General features: G+C 28.7%; 1 protein-coding gene across 4 annotated transcripts in view; it reads right to left on the bottom strand.

Annotated features, from left to right (window-relative positions):
• The window catches only part of Pka-R1 (protein kinase, cAMP-dependent, regulatory subunit type 1), an 80,653-nt gene that overhangs the window by 24,503 nt on the left and 37,476 nt on the right, over positions 1-18,674 (bottom strand). The window contains exon 1 of one of the 4 annotated variants that reach the window (XM_080174277.1): positions 12,682-12,796. The exons of the other annotated variants lie outside the window; for them this stretch is intronic. Within the exon in view, the coding sequence (XP_080030403.1) occupies positions 12,682-12,684 (3 nt within the window). The 5' untranslated portion in view covers positions 12,685-12,796. Of the gene's footprint in view, positions 1-12,681; positions 12,797-18,674 lie in introns of those variants that run through there. 4 annotated transcript variants of the gene reach the window in all.

Here is an 18,674-nt window from a genome sequence, read left to right as displayed (position 1 = left end):
TATACACCTGATAGGCTAAAGATTAGCCTATCTATTATTTATGCATTTATCAAAATCAAACAAATTTATTAAGTGACCTTCTTCTAGGACGGTACATTTTCTTCATTATTTGTTTTACATTATGCACTAACACTGCATGAGTATTAATATACATAACATTTTATTTTAAACTTTAAGTAAAATGCAGAAAGGAAGTGACTAAAACCTTTTGTTGCAAATTCCAAAACACTATTTTTCAGTATACCTGTCTTACACTAAATTAAAGTGGATGGTTCGAATAGGGAAAAAGTTGAGATTTTACTCAATGGCTCGACAGTCTTTGCCAAGGCGTACATTTTAATAGCAAAGACAGTCGTAAAAAAATTGTGGCTGATTGCAGCTACGAACAGAAAATTTGCACAAAAGCTACCTAGTTTTTATGCCTAACCCCAGCAGGGCATATACCTGTGCCTACATAACCTAACCTAACCTGACCAAAATAAAAACCAAACAATAATTTTCAATTTATTTCTAAGTAAAGGGGAAAGGGGTTTGTGTGCTCGACAAGGTATTTTGAGTGAAACCGCCAACACGCATTCCAGAAAATGGCTTCAGTCCTTTCTGAGATTTTTAATAACAGATAGAGTCAACTTAGGTAGGCTCCCTTAACGTGTAAAAGTTTTCACTTTGAAAAGAGTAAAGAAGTAAGTTTAGGATATTAGTATGTTGGACAAAACTTTTTGTACTTGTTTGAGAAAAGTTGTGATAAAATATTAGGAAGTACACCTTATAACGACCACTTCACATAAACTTAATAAATATCATCTTTGCCTAGAAGTTTTAAATGCATATTGCCATAAATTAGGCATGTTTATTGTTTAATTGACTTTAGAAGACAAAATTTTATACCACCCTCCACAAAAGCCAAAATTACTCATTATAGACATATAGCATATGGATATGTTGGTAAATTGTACAATGAAGTTATTTTAAGCTTTCAAAAAAAATTAAGAGCTATGTGTTCTAATTTGTTAAAGGTGTAACAGAGCAAGTAATGTCTAGAATATTAGAATCTTGTTCAAAGGGTTTATTTCATAAGTTTCAATTTTCCAAGAAGCTGAGTAGTAGCTTTGATCTTAGAGTATGACAAAATAGATAACTTGGTTATAGACGGTCATTTATCTAAACTTCTGAGTCAATTAATCTAGGAAATAAGAAATCTACTGAATCAATTTAAATTTCAATACACTAACAAAGCATTGTCTTCAATAGTTTTTGACTATTTAAGACATTTACTGTTACCATAATAATCAAATAATCAAAAAAAATTATATGGGACTATGGAATTTTAAAACATATTTCACTTTCAAAATAAAATTGTCTTTATACATATTACGATTAATAAAACCAGCAGTGACCCTCTATTATAAAGACCTCTCATTTAGGGTAAAAGAGTGTATTAAAATGTAAAAATGCTACTCTTATAAAGAAACAATAAAATACTTACACAGAATTCAAATAATAAAGCAAATATACAATGATTACAATGGAATAATTTTGTAATGCTTATATTTAAAGACTAAAACATCACCACCAGGATTATATATTGTTAGACTTTAAGTTCTGGATCAAAAAAACTTAATAATATTTTCCACCCTACAATATATTATTTGATGAAAAGAGTCCTTTGAATATCAAACATACTTAAAAGGAAATTTCCATGTGTAAATTTAAACACAGAGATTAAAAGCTAAACTAAATCCTTTCAATAGCTCACAATAAACAAATCATCTTTTCATGGAAAGCTCATGATGTGCAATGTTTAGCTAAAAATTTAAAAATTGATAGAAGTTTAATCAGAAACAATCAGTAGGAGTTAAGTAAAGAAAAAAAAACAAGGATGACAACATCCATAAAAAGTGAAGCTCTAAAATGGTTGGACAAACGAACATTAACACTTGTATAGTGTCAGAACTGAAAAATCAGAATATAAATGAATAAGAGACAAAGCAAAATTGTGAGAAAATTTGTTGAAAAATTTCTTGATACAGGATAATATTTATGGACATACTTATATTTTAGAACTTGATTATAGAGTTGCTTTGCTTATAATATTGTACTTTGTTGTCCCAGGAATCAGTATACCAAAATCAGAACAATTGGATTATCATATAAATATTTGTTGGTAAAAAAAGTGAAAAATCAACATGTTTAAAATGTACATATGGACATTCTGGTAATGATTATAGAGTTGCCACGTGTTTTAAATCGTACCTAACTACTACAGGAATCACCATGCAAAGTTTGAAATCGATAGGACAATTCTAACATGCCTAAATTAACAAAAAAAACTATCTGTATTGGACGGAAGGACGGATGGACCAACCCTTTTTATAGAAAAGCTATGCTTCGATTAGATCCTATAAAAATAAGTCTTCAATGCATTTAGAAACATCCAAGAGCTAAAACTTTTTGTATAGATTCCCATAAACTGGTATGAGGAAGATCAGATGAATTTTTTCTTACTTTTGTCAAAAATTTACAATATATATTTTTACCTGAAAAGCATTTGATGGTAATTAAGAGATGTAACTCATTATAATTAATATAAACTGCAGTTATTTAGTGAAAATAAGTAAGATTCAAATCTTATTATTAGATTATTGTCTACTAATTAATTTATGATAATATCTAAGCTATAAAAAATCCAATTATCATATGTAAATATGAATATTCTACTTCTATTGTAAAACTTAGCAAACTTAATTTAAAAGTTTTATTTGAGTTTAGATGACTGTATTTCAAACTAAATTCTGGCATGATTTAAAAGAACAATTAATAGAATAATGAACAAATTTAAACGTAGAACATTTATTTCCACAATCTAATCATAAACATATCCTTGTTTTCACAAGTTTAAGATTAGTTAGATTATCAACAATATATTATACATCATATCAGTTGGAGAAAAGCCAAAATAATATTAATCTGTATCCTTGAATAGAAATCAGGCATCCTTCACAACATTAGTAATATTCATTCTAAGATAGAATGTAGATAATCTGAAATAATAAATATTATTTTTCATAAATTTTCCTGGTTCTTTCATTGAATTACTAGGTACAAACAAGGATGATTTAATAAGTATTATTATCAATCTATTATCAATTACAAATAACCATGCCTATAGAACATGCTATAATATTGAAAAAAAAGAATAACAAGCTAAATAACAATGTTCTTTTGATATTCTGTAACAATTCTGTATAAAAGTTAGCAGACAATGTATAAATTATGTGTATAACTAGAGTATGAAACAATAGATATAAATTTCATTTTACACATGTTAATATAAACATTGTATTTTAGAAGATCATAGCTTAACAAAATCTCAAATAATTATTAGGGTTTTGTTCTAATTATGTAAGATGATAACTGCTAAAATTAAATTAACTCGAAAATTTGTGATAGATGTAATTTACAATTACAATATTTTACTATTAGATTTAGATAACTATTTTCCTATGTGTATCTCTATTCTCATAACTCTAGTTATCATTCTTATCCTTCATCTATGATACAATATAGTATACTTCTGTGTGTAATATACAATTTGCTTAAGAACATGTTCATATATCAATATAATAATAATTTGAAGATGTAACTTGTTGACCTGATCTAGCTTTAAACAATGAAGGATTGGAAAAATAATTTGACATCTAATGCCATATCCACGATATATATCTTCTTAGTATCAAAGTTAAATGCTTGTCAGCTATTTAATTAATTAATTTAATCTTATTGTTCTAAAGGAGGGAGTTGTAAATAGAAGATAGATTCTTTATTTTCCATTTTTTTTTAAAATATCTAATATTAATATATTGAAATGAGAACTAATGGCTATTTCTTTCTAAAGATTAGTTTTTCTAAAAAGAAAACGAGGCTATCAACTGGAATTCAAAATGAAAGGTTCAAAGCTTTACTTTATACCAAATTATATAATTTTATAAACCATAAAGAGTTTTTAAACACTTCAAAAATCTATTTGTAACTTGTTTTCACTGATTTGGTAAACTTTATTCTTGTTATTTTAAGAATACTGATCGTAGTAAAATTGAGGAGAGGGACAGATAGTCAAGGATTATAATCAATTAGAATCATCGAAGCACATATCTATTTTATTCCTGGGTTCAAACCTATTTTCTCATGTGAACTTTTGGATCTGGTGCATTTCAGGCTAAAATCTTCCTGGGATCGATTGCTTAAAAAAAGGTATGAAATTTATAGCATGCTATCATGAACCTACAACATCTTCAGCGATGTAAGAAGGTCTGTATATAATATGGAATAGCATGGATCAAATGAAGTACTGGGAGATCTTAATTAATGAAATGATTGCTTACAAACACTACCTAAATAATTTAAAATACTGAATATCTGTCTCTCTCTTCATAAATAAATCCCAAATTGATTTGCTAACAACAGGTTTGCATGATTGTTACGAGTCTATTTTTAGAAATGGATTATATAAATATGCATGTTCCATTGGATTTACTACTAAATGAAATTACACCTTGTTGTGTAGCTATCCTGTCAGCATATCTGATAGCTATTATTTCAGGGATCTTAAGGGAAAGGATAATATATGATTAATTGAAGTACATCCTCAATAATAATCAAAAATATCAACCCTTCTGTAGATCAAAATATTGGTTGAAAAGTTTGAAGCAATCAATCAAGATTCAAATAACGTCCCCAAACTTCCTAAGCTGTGCAATGAGAAAGCAATTAAAAAAACTTAACATAACAATATTTCCAGAAAATATAGAAAAGTAAACTCTTTAAAAAATCTAAAACCAAAAGCACATCGAAATTTATCTTAGAATAGTTTAAATTAACATTAATTGACTTACAGTTGTTATTAAACATGTTTGTAATGCCTTAGTTTTGAAAATCATCACAAATAAAATTTTTTTACTAAAAGCTTTCTAACAACTTCTTTACGGTTTTAATCCAAAAATTTTTTGACACCATGAAAAACCGCGACAAAACTACATTATATAATCATTACCTACTTGATTCTTTACGTGCAGTGTTCAACCAATAAAAAGTACGAGAAAAAATAGCAATTTTTAAAAATAAGTGGTTAGGTATAAAAGACGATTTTTTTAATTAAAAGTTTTTTATTATAAATTGTTCCTTAAATGGCCGATATATTGATGTACACCTCCAATGATAATACACAAAATCACCCTTTCTGTAGATTACAAAAAGTTGTTAAGACTCTCAACTTAATGAACCAACTTATCAAAATTCCTGAAAAAAAATCCCCAAAGTTTATTTTATTCCAGCGAATAAGAAAAGGCTATCATAAAAGTTAAAACTTTGGGGACTAGTGTAATAAACAGCCCAAAGTTCCCTTCCTCTATAAAAAAAATTAAACCACAGATATGGCTTAGTTAGCAACTACAATCTTAAACTTTGGTTTAAAATAAATAAAAAGCTTCCCTGAAAAATTCAAAGCTAAATGATCATCCATTTCAGGGTTCTTGAATACAAACATAACTACTTAACGATGTAAAGTTAAAATATTGTCATAAAGCATATAATCGGGGGTGCTACAAAAGTTCTAATTACATAAGGTATAATTACATAAGGTCTAAATAATTACATAAGGTCTAAATTACAAATGATCTAAAAATACAAAGAACTAATTTACAAAAGGTCTAATTCTACAAATGGTCTAATGTTACGAAAGGTTAAGTCTTTTGTCACATAATATATTTTGTAGCACTAGACCTTTTGTAAAATTAGACCATTTGTAGGATTAGATCTTTTGTAGGGTTAGACATTTTGTAAAGTAGTCCTTTTGTAGCAATAGATCATTTGTAGTACCACCTAAAAATTGCCTTATATAATTCATTACCACTTTCAGCCAACTTTTAAGCAAAAACATGGATAGGCATTCATGTTTCAATATATTTTCATGTTTATAGTTAGTAATATTTTCGTTGCTTTTGTAGTTTATTATCCTTGTTGTTAATGTTAGTACAACATGATTTGAATGGATTAAACTAGCCGAATATCTGATTGAAAGTTTTTCTGTCCTTTCCTGTTTTGGTCTACATAAATGAGCTATCCAGATTAAAAATTGTACTATGTAAATTCAAAGTACACATTTAGCAACGAGTTTAAAAACATGGATGACAACTTTAGTGGAAGAACACACATTAAAAACAAAAATGAAGTGAGCCGCTGAATTTTAAGCGGCTGTTCGACTGCAGATTACTAAAGGTAACTGAAGATTAACAAATAGTGTTAAATACCAGCAGATGTAATATTAAAAAAAAAATTATTGTTTTTGGAGGAAATCAATTTATTTGGCCGATAAAAAAATTATGTTTATTTGCTGTTTTAAATGAAAATAAATCTCTTCTCAACAGAGATATATTTTATTATACTGACGTATTTCTTCAATATGTTTATACTATTTTAACAAAATGGATTTAAAACTCTTATCCAAGAAGGATGTGTTATTGAAAGAAAACATCTGTTCAAATCTATCTGTGTTAGTAACTAATAAAATCATAAACTCTGATTAATTCTCTAAATATTCTGTTAGTAATACATTATATCTAACTAACGGCTTCGCCCCTAGATTCTTATTTTGGAAGTGAAAATAACTTGAAACCACCACAAAATTAAGTAGGTAAATTCCATGAAGAGTAGAACCCAATAGATTCATCGTTTACCGAGATCTTATGCTTCAGACAGACAGACAGACGGACAGATAGACAGACAGACAACGTTCTACTTTGTATTATAGATAGTGTAATACTTGTGGCTTCTTGTATCCTTTCATCAGGTGGCCATTTAAAATGTCTCAAAACTTCACCCATTCCTAATAAAAAGGTAAGGCCAGTTGAAATTTCCCATCAAAAAACAGAATACAAAAGATCCAACGGTTGGCGTGAAAAATTTAAAATAACTATCTAAGGGATTTGCTAAGCCAAGTAGCCAAATAATGTATTTGAAATAGGCTGTCATTGTTTTTAAATCCTTAGTCCATTGTTATAACTTCCATTAACTTACCTGTAAAAATAAAAACATATTAATATTTTTTACTATGAATGGATTTTTACTACTTATCTACAAATACAGTATTCTTTACTAAACGAATAACAATAATAGCAGGCTAGGCTAATAATGTAAGTCAAAAACATAACTGTACACCACAAATGGGGGGATGGTTTTATTTGTTACTTTGGTTGTTAGGTTAGGTAGGTATACAACATTGGGTTCTTCAATCTTGGTAGTCCCGGAGGTATAGGACCCACAGACACCACAAGTAAAGATTAGGTATAGGATAAAAAATATTACTCCTAACCTTTTTTAAAATTTCATAAATAAATTCTCCTTACCGGACAGTTAATGCTTTAAGAGAAAAAACACAATTTCTTATCAACTGAATGAATTTCGTAATAATTTGGGCGCAAACAGAAACTGTTTCTGTATTGTTTTAAAAGATTGAGTTGGGAAAATCAGTAAAAAAAATTATCATGAACCCTACCAGCAGCCAATCACTAATGTACAAGAAAAATGAATGGGGAGGGGGGATTTTTTTTCTATTCATGGTAATGTTAATGTTAATGATTCGTAAGGAAGGTGAGAGCTACTGAGAGACCACGTAAACTAAGTGTTTAGGTACAATTGTTTTGTTTTTCTGCTGTCAATTTTTTCATTTGTCAAGGAGGGTAAAGCAACAAATAGTGAAAAATTACACTTTTTAGGTTAAATTTTATTTTGGTATTTGTTCCAAATAAACTTCTTATTTTTCTAGAATGTATCTAAATGTACTTGATACTTTGTTTTATGAGATCTTTGAACAACCTCCCTCCCTTTATTAGTGTAAGGAATTAATCTAATTATCATGGTATGTAATTAACATTGTTGATCAATTAATAAATATTATGTTCACATTTATAGTATAGTAATCAGGCTATTTCTAATAGAATTAATTGTATTGAACCATAATATTATTTTGTTTCATAAAAAATATAAATAAACAGGTGGAGGGGAGATTAATTTATCCACCAATGTCTTATCATATATTCTATGTCGCAATCATTTCTTCTATACCTACCTAACACTAAATATCAAAATGGAAAACAAAAAAATCAAAAGAAAAGAATAATAGTTATTTCTCGTATCGTATTATAAACGGCTTTCCGCGGATATAGAATGTACAATTAAAAGATTAAAACTAGTTTTTTTAGCCCCGAGGTGCCGGAGACACCGGCTAAAAAAACTGGTTTTAATCTTATGATTGTACATTTCTATATTCGTAGAAAACTGGATATAATACGATGCTAGACATAGTTTTTTCGTATGGATGAGAACCGGTTCCTATCCACCGGATTCGAATGAATACGAGAAAAGATTTTTAAATACTTTATAAATCTTCTTAATTCTTTAAAGGTTACCTATTAAATCGCTAAATTGACAACTTTACTACAGTAGTAAATGTATGGACAATGACAAGAAATTAATTTATGACCATTACAAAAATCACTAAATATCTATTAATATACCTTGTAAGAAGAATTAATCATTTTGATAATTAAGTATTAAACAACCAAAAGAGAATTTAAGTTTTTTTCTTAAATATGTTATCTAGAAATATTCTATCCTTTAATCCCCTGTCAACTGTGACAATGACATGATAAAATTCTTGTTAATTTATCCAGAAAAAGAGTTCTTACAAGAAGATGTTATTTCCCCAAAAGCCATTTCATTTCATAAAAATAAGGGTTTGGAAAAGTTTTGCTTTTTGCTGTTCAGTTTTCTGTTTTGAATGTGACAGTATAATTAAATATAAATTCTTTTCTTTAGCTCAGTATTCCCCAGCTACCAAAGACAATATTTTAAGTAAATAAAAGAATCCAGAAAAAAAACAATTCCTATTGTATTCCATTTTTTCGTTTTTTAAGGATATGATAAGTTTTATTTAAAAAAACACACAAAATTTATACAGCTGTTTTATTTGAACATTAACAACATTTTAAGTTTGTGACCACTGAATCTTATCAAAAAAAAAGACAGAGGGATTACTGTCAAACTCTCAGCACTGTCTCACCACAGCAAAATGATGGGATGTCACTAAGAAATTGGCAAAAGATTGGATAAGAAAAATCAGTGTTGCTACACACCTACCATAAAATGTTCATGAAAAAGCAATATTTAAATCAGAAGGATAGCTTTGGAATATGCCAAATAATTATTAATTTTTCAATTGGAATATTTATTTTGTACATTCAGCTAACATCACATTGAAAAACATTCTGATTAAAAATTAAATATGCTATATGAATAATCATGCTTTCTTTAAAATTAAGCAATAACATACAAACTTTTACAGAATATAGATAATAGAATATTGATTTTGCCCACATCTTGATAAGACTAGAGTACATGAAGCCTATTAAAAACTACCTACTCTTTTATAAAAGGTGCTTATGAAATTTACTTAATCATAAGATTTTCCTTCTTTTTTCCCGAGAAGAAAATGCCCTTGATTCATCATATCAATTTGTCTTTCACAAATTTAAAAAAGGAAATCTACCTTGATCCTTTAAAACTATTTTAATGCAAAATATTCTTGAATTTTAAAAACGCTGTGCTACTTATATTTAAAGAAGTCTTAAAAATAATTTTAAAAATTAAAATATGTCCTAAATTGTAGAACAACCCCATCAACAGTAACACATGGATGAAAAAATCCATTACCTTAAAAATTTTATGAAAATTTTACAGGTTTTATCTAGAGTATTAATAAAAAGGAGCTTTCAAAGGTATGGACATAAAAAATTATAAATAATTGTAAACAATAATCAAACTAAATACTAGGTACTAATACTTTTTTGCATGTATCACTGATATCTATGTACAAATATATATTTATTTTTTCCCCAGGGAGGATGTTTACTAGATTCCCTTAGGATATTACCACAGCCTAATCCTTAAAAGTTTTAGAATAATTGGAATATTTCTTTTAATTCTTTAACTAATATTGAATGATGTTTATTATAATAACTAGCTTTATTATTTAATGACATTAGATAAGCTTAACTATCAAAGATAGCCAGGCATTCCTTAGATTAGTTTAGGTTTATTTAAATTATAAAGTGTGCATTAAATAAATTTTTAGGGTGAACAAGACCTAATCAAGGAAAGGTGTTTTTTTTAACTTTATCTCATTTTAATCTAAGTTCAAATCTCATATAAAGAATCTGTGAAGGCCATAAATTTCACCAAAATGAGGAAATATTTGTTCCATCCAGTGAAAATATGTACATACTACATACACACATAGTTCACATTTGGAGCAGACAGAGATACCTGCAGAATTAACAGTATCCATGCAGTTTCATATTGACCCATTGGTTTATCAACGTTTTCTTTAAAAAACATTAATATTATTTCTTTTACTTTTCTTCCTTGAATTGATTATATTTTTAAAGAAAAAAATACTCACTAATATTTACATAAATCACAAGATTTTTTTAGAACAAATCAAAAAACTTTGGCACTTAGATATTCACATTTCCCTCTCCCCTACCCAAAAAATCATCTTTTCTAATGTAGCTGAAACTTATCAATAAGGGAAAATGAATAAGAATTTAAGAAAACTTTTCAAAACTCTGATAAAGGTTGGTAATTTGAAAAGATTAATCTTTTAATGTATATTAATGTCTGAATAAAATATTAAATACTTTTCTTCTTTTTGATTTATCTCAGGTATTAAAACATTTAAAGAAATACTGCAGAGATATTTTATCATATTCTGTAGTAATATGTAACTTCAGCAAGAAAATTTATACTCCAATAATTATAATTTAAAATCTTAATAATTAATTTTTTATGATTCAAAAGGTAAGGATTTTGCTATGAGTTTTACTCTTACCTAGTTTGTCCAAAATGTTAACAAATATGTAGATTTTTAATGATAAATTTTTAACCACCTTTTTGGGCTTATAAAATGCACAGTATTGTTTATAGATGATATAAACTAAACTTGCATCAATCCAAAGTTGCAACCCAAAATCAAAATGCCTAACCAATAACAATAATCCTGTGCATGATGCCCACACACATACAATAACACACACCAGGAAAAGTGCAAAAATCAATCAAGAGATTTATTAATGGATTATTAAAATGTGAACAATTCTTACATGTAAAGTATCTATAATTAGATTAATCAAAAAAAAGGAAATTCATATCATTATCACACAATCCTAGCCTTCAGTTACCTAGCAACTGGTCCAAATATGGTGTTCTTCTTAAAGAGCATCTTTAAAAGTCTTCTGCAACATTTTTAAAGATAAATCATGAAAACATTAAGAAGTTTAAATTTATATCGATAATTTGAAATGTCAGAATTTAAATGTTTCTGAGAATCCAAGTTTTTTTTCCATAGTTATTAGAACTATTTGTTCATCAATACTAGCTGAGGCAAAACTCAATATATATGATTTGTTGCAATACAGGATGAAAGGTAATATTTGAAATGAAAATTGATGTGTGCACAGGATTTTGATTCCAGTGCAATTTTAAAATAACTCAATTTTTTGGTGAGTATTGAATATTTTGTTAAATTTCAAAATATGAAAGAAATATTGTAGAATATATAGAATGAATATTAATCAAAATCCTTTAGAAAAAAAGTAATTACAAAAAATAATTAAATTACTCTCTCTTTTTATCTTAATATCTACCTAAAACTTATGTAAGTGTATTAATTTTGATATCAGCATCATGAAAATTATTCTAATTATCCAGGATTTTTATTAGGTACAAACTTTTTCAATCAAAAATGAAGTAGTTTGACTAATAAAAAGCTAAAGAATAATAGATTTAGCCTATGCTTAACAAACTCAACATATTTGTTCAATAGAAGAATAACCAATAATCATTATACCTATAACAATTTACCTGATGGTATCCTTGAATACAATAAACAAATCTTTCTCAATACAAAGCTTTGTTGTTATTGTATTTCTAGTAGCCACTTGAAACATTGTGTAAAACTTTCTGTGTTTTCCTGTTACCATTGAAAATAAAAGAAGAGGCTGTAGAAATGTCAATTTCATGATTTCTGAATTTCTCTACAAAATCTAGTTTCTCTTTTCATTTCCACAAAATTTAGAATTGACTTTTCAAAAACTGATTAGAAACTAATCTGATTAGAGATCAAAAAGTTATGATTTTATTAATGTTGGTTTATTATCATCAGCTTCTTAACATTAATCTAGTTTTAATTGATATTTTATTAAATCTTGTAATATTTGATAGTTTAGTTAATTCTAATTAAATTACTTGTTTTTTAGCTAGTATGTAAAAGAATGTTACGTATAATTACATTCTTAATTTTTAAAATTAATAATTTTGATTCTAGTTGTATCAATCATTTTTATTGTTAAAGAAGAGAGAGATAGTTTTAAGACATTATTTTAAACACCTATCCTCCTTCATGTACTCAATTATTAGCACTATCTAACACTTGGCAACATTCAATATCAAAACTTTAAATTAGATTTTACAACTTTTTTCTAATACAAACAGAATAGATTAAATTTAATTTATATCAACTTCATTACGAATTCTTCTTGAGTAATCTAAAAATGGAAGTTTACAACTTACCATAATGGTTTGAGGTGCATGACTTTGTTGACAGGTTGTGGCAGCCACTATGCTGGGACTGCTTCACTGATGTTTATTAAAAGTTATAACTCTCAGCTGTTTGATTATCACAGGAAGACTAAAGAAAAAGTTTACACGGAAGAAAGACTGTAACAGCACACAACCACCAGGGTATATAACAGAGTAGACCCCCCCCCCCCCACCTCACTCTCTTCTGTCCAAACCAAAAGAGAAATTGAGAAGGAAAGAGAAAAAAAAGTTAAGACACCTTTTTTTGGTGGTTGTAGTTGTGAGTCCGACCATAAGAGAAATAACTCCCAACAGATGGAGGCTGTTGGTGGGTTACTATCTTTTCTACAATTTGGGAAACTAGCAGAATAGGTTGTAGATATTTACTTTAATCAATTAATAACTTTCAAGAATAAAAAATATGTAATATACACAAAAGTAATGTGAGGTTCCAACTGATTTTGATGCTCACAGTTTTAGCCCCAAATTTGCTTTTCTCTAAAAATATTTAAACAACTATCATAAACCTATAGTTTAAAACAATAATATGTGTTACAAACAAATAACTGCAATTAACCAAAAGTCAAAACAAATTATGCAAAATTAATCAACCTTTAACAACAATATAAAAATGCATTAAAAAGAAATAGTTATTGACTGCATAATTCAACTTTTCAAATCAAGGAAAAAAACAAAGTATTGTAAAATCTTGAAAAGTACAGAAATTGTTTGTCTGCGTGGGTACTGTCACCAGTTTTTATCATAGAAAATTAAAGAAGGTGCTCGGGCAACTAAAAACTTAATGGTTTATTGATGGATTTATTAAGTAGGTATAGAATTGAAACCTTTAGATTGCATAACATCAACATATATCTGAAAGCCACATAAATAAAGGCTGTTTCCCTAAATCCTATTATTAAAAGTAATAAGTTTTTTTTGTCTGTATCTTAAGATTACCATTGCTGTTGAATCGATTAACTGCTTCATTGTAGCGAAGCTTCAGATGGGCATCGAGATGGTTTAAGGACATTTTCATCCCTTCCCTATTCCTTTAAAAAAGTCCTTCGACTCTAGGGGCGCATCTACTAGTATTGATATTATGAAAATAGCAAAGCAGATTTAGAAATAAGAATTAAATTAGGATTAGATACTATTTAAATCCTAAACTAATTACATAAACCTGAACTATTTTCTTATTAAAAACTATTCTATGTAAAAACTGCTTAAGATCACGATAAAGTGATGTAACTTCCTATTTTTGCACTGAACTGTCAATATCTAAAATCAAGGTGTAGCAAAACAATAAAATGTATTTTATTAAAAAACAAAGTAGAGATGACAACATTTAAAGGAATTGAATGGACATTCAATGGAAATAAATCAAACAGAAAATAAAAATCTGAAGGTTTTTAAGCTATTATTATTCAAACAATAAAATAATTGTAAACTAATAATGAACAGTTTATAGTAAGGATTTAATAACTTAAAATTTTAAACAATTTCAAGATGTAAAATTATAAAAATTTTCCTAATACAGAATAAATATTTGATCTATGCAAATGTTAATTCAAGTTTTTGTATTTATGATCATGTAATATAAATATTCTCTTTTCTAATATAAACAGAGCAAACAGAAAGGAGTCACTAGATGAAGGGATAAATAAATGTTTTTTTTTTTCTCACAAAATCCTGTAAGTCTAAACATTAGGGAAAGTAATATTAAAGATTGAAAAAGTATAATATCTTATCCCATAAGAAGAATCTGTTAACAACCATTATACAGGATTGGAGTCAGGAGAAGCAATAGCTTTTATTTAATTTTCATATCACCTCTAAAATTGTTGAATACCAAATCAAAAATGTACCATTACTTTTATTTGAGAATTTATTTGGTGTTCTAACTTATTCCTTACTTTGAAATAAGAGTTCGAATAAAATTGTACTGTTTACAGAGGAGCATACCTTGAATTTTGCAAAGATTATTAACAAGTATGACAACATCCATTAGAGTTACCAAGAATAATAAATAAATAGCACTTTTAACAGTTATAAGTCTATCTCAACCATAACATTTATAAATTAGTAACTACTGCTGCTTCATAACGAAATATATTTCAAAGAAAAAAATCTTCATTATCAATCGCATCTCTTGTAGAAGTGAATCAAGCAATATTAGCTTGGTCGTTTTAGATTAAATAGATTAAATGCTTAATGGTTTATGATTACATTAAGCTTGACTTTCAATAGATAATTACTATTACTAAGCAGTCATATAAATTGATTTATGTATGTGAATAGAAAATGGAAGGGAAAATATTTTTTTTTTAATATTTTGGAAGTATATAAGATGAAAATTTCATTTGCTTGGAAATAGACTTATAAGCCTTAGGTATTAACTGTTAAACCCGATATTATAATGATAAGGAAACTGGATTGATAAAATTGACGAGGGAATAAAATATTTGAAACAAACACTACATGATTAAAATACATTTAAGCTGAGTAGAATGTACTTATTCTTTTCTTGCTGGTGTTTACCCTTTATTCGATCCAATTTAAAATCTTTGAGGACAAGAATAAGAGAATGTCCACCTCCCGGGGTTGAAGGGATATACTAATACCTTCAGTGAAAGATTGTTAACCTCAAGCTCTATATTTATAACTACAATTTATATTTAAAGCTGTAGAAAGTGGGGAAAATTGTCTAATTCTGCCCCAATACTTAAATCTAAAAATGAAATATCCATAAAACCATCACAGTACCTATATTAAGCTTCCCTTAAGTGAAGAACTCAATAGGATCTCTAGTACAAATGGTTTAAGATACAGAGAACAAAACCTTACTACTTTATTTAATAGGATGCAAGATTAACTATAAAAGGGGGGGGGGGGGGGCGAAAGTGACACTTTTTGAAACCAAAACTAAAAGTCAACAAAGGAACTCAACTAAAAAAAAAGAGTTACAGGTCTGAGATTTTGCATGGCAGTTGCTTTATAGGGGTACAATATGGAACTGTGAAGAAACGGCGGCGCACCCGCCGAAAACCGCCGAGAAAAGGCAACAAAAATTACGGCGGGAAACGTTCCATATTGTACCCCTATAAAGCAACTGCCATGCAAAATCTCAGACCTGTAACCCTTTTTTTAGTTGAGTTCCTTTGTTGACTCTTAGTTTTGGTTTCAAAAAGTGTCACTTTCGCCCCCCCCCCTTTTTTCTTTTTAATTTTTCCATTTGTAAAATGCATGGATAATGCACTAAAGGATTTCTGTCTCCATTCTAAATGCCATTTAAAGTTGAGACCACTCCATACTGCAAAATACAGTTTCTTAGTCTAACATGGAGTTTTTGGAAGGTTCTTGAATAAAAAAAGTTAACAAGTCCCCATATCCAACAATCATTTTGAAACTTAATTTACAATGCTTTTATCCCTGTAAAAAGTCCTCATGCGCATTTCTATTGAAAATCCATCAACAAGTTGAGTTAGGCGATTTATTTGCAATATCCTATTTTATGTCGGCATTTGAACCACCCAATCCCCCCCATCCCCACTTACTTAAAACGAAAAATAGTACGTAATAACTATGACCCATATAGCAACGAAAAAGAATCAACTATAGATAGAGATAGGTTGGGTTAAGTTGGCATCTTTATCGGTGATTAAAATATTAATCCTTTTTAGGTATTATAATTTTAATAAGTTAAGAAAAAAATAAGAGCAAGTTTTCTTTCATCTACCAGAAAAAATAATATTCTACCCTTTATCTAAGGTTATATTTAGAATGAAGAAATGGGTTTAAAGGGGAATTTGAAACAAAATAGGATTTTTTCTGATTATTTTTTCAATTTCCTCTATATTTGCAATTTCTAGTAAAAAATCTATGCATAAAAATTGCAAGAAATGAAAAAAATATTTATATTGTTAAACTTTATTACGGAATTTTTTTTAGCATTTAAGCTGCTCTATAGTTTACTTAAGCTGTCGTGTCAAATGTTCTTTACTACGTTGATATCAAAGTTAATACCTAGAGTAAATTTTGTTGTTTTCATTTTAGTATATGAGTATTAAACTTTTTTCTCGTATTCATTCGAAGCCGGTGGATAGGAACCGGTTCTCATCCATACAAAAAAAACTATGTCTAGCATCGTATTATATCCAGCTTTCTACGAATATAAAAATGTACATTGTACAATCATAAGATTAAAACCAGTTTTTTTAGCCGGTGCCTTTGGAATCTCGGGGCTAAAAAACTAGTTTAATCTTATAATTGTACATTCTATATTTGCGGAAAGCCGTTTATAATACGATACGAGAAATAACTTAACTCACTTGGTCCGTCTCTCTGTCTGTGATACTTCGAAGGACAATGGTTATGAGAAATGTGCACTTTCTCTACAGTTATAAATGATAGACGGCTAAAATTTATCAAGAAGAGAATACTGACATTAAATATTTTAGTAATTTATATCATTGAAATTAATTAATAAAAGTTTTTAAAGTAATCATTATAAATTTGAAAATTAATTCAATATAATGAATTTTGAAAGAAACAGGGAAAATCAAAATCTTAACAGGGCAGCTGTTGGTTGAAGTATATTTTTAGTCTCAGTCTCTCTAATTATTTATTCATTGGAGGATTTCGTTAGTTTCCCTAGAAGAACCCTGTGGAGCACAGTATCCCCCCCCCTCTCCATCCCCTATTGTAGAGATAAGAAGGGAGGAGGGAAGGTTTTAACTTGTTTGTTAACTTCTTTAACAAAAAGTAAAAATCTTGAGCATACAAATTCGGTGCTTGCTTACATGCTTCCAGTAACAGTATGTAGCTTTACTGAAAAGGGGAGCTATATCGGTTTAGCAGTTAGCAAGATTTTTAGGTTAGTTTAGACAGACATACATTCTTCTAGAATTTGTGGTACTTGCTTACATGTGGTAGACTGGAGCACCGAAACCCCCCCCCTCCCCCCCCCGCTTAGTTTTGACAAAAATAAAAAATAAGGGGGGGTAGTTTTTTAATGTCTGGAAAACGGCAAGGAGGAAAAAAGCAAGGCAAGGCAAAGACATAACCCCCCCCCCCTTAATTTTGAAGAAAATCAAAAATAAGGGGGGGGAGTTTTTTCACTGTACATGTTTTCATGGGGACAGTCCCCATGAAAACACTTCTGATATATTCTCCTTAAGACTACTTGTTTAGGGATACATCAATTACTAAAATCAGTCAATAAATAAGGAAATTATGCCCCAAAACATGAATATCCCTGTTATAAGGTTTCCCCTCTGGTATACTGGATTTACTTGATTTACCTCATTCAACTTTCTGGCGTGTTGTACAGTGAAAAAACTACCCCCCCCCCCCTTATTTTTGATTTTCTTCAAAATTAAGGGGGGGGGTTATGTCTTTGCCTTGCCTTGCTTTTTTCCTCCTTGCCGTTTTCCAGACATTAAAAAACTACCCCCCCTTATTTTTTATTTTTGTCAAAACTAAGCGGGGGGGGGGGGGGTTTCGGTGCTCCAGTCTACCACATGTAAGCAAGTACCACAAATTCTAGAAGAATGTATGTCTGTCTAAATTAACCTAAAAATCTTGCTAACTGCTAAACCGATGGCTTGAGTCTACACTTTCAAACACAGAGCCCATATGTGCTATGAGCATAGCCGCTAATTTTCTTTTAAAAAATAAATAAATTGAAGAAATGCTTTGAAAACGTGAAAAAGATGAATATAATCAAATTTAATTTTCTTTATATTTTCAAAATAAAAATAGGAGAAGAAAGAGAAATAAAAAGGTTGGTATGTAAAACAACTAAAATTTAATAATAAAATAGCACTAAATGAAATTTGAGTAGGTATTTGTTAAAAATTATTGGGAATTTAAGGCCATTTTAAAGTAGCAGCAGGGTTTTTATGTGTCCTAAAATTTAAAAAAAAAAAACAAGGTTGACAACATCCATAAAAGCGAAGCACTGAATCGGTAGGACATAAGGACAT

Source organism: Acartia tonsa, chromosome 10 (assembly GCF_053477335.1).
Source record: "Acartia tonsa isolate MP-2025a chromosome 10, ASM5347733v1, whole genome shotgun sequence".
In the NCBI taxonomy this organism is placed as follows: domain Eukaryota; kingdom Metazoa; phylum Arthropoda; class Copepoda; order Calanoida; family Acartiidae; genus Acartia; species Acartia tonsa.
Note: the sequence above shows the minus strand (reverse complement) of the source record. Positions and strands in the feature narration are given on the sequence as shown.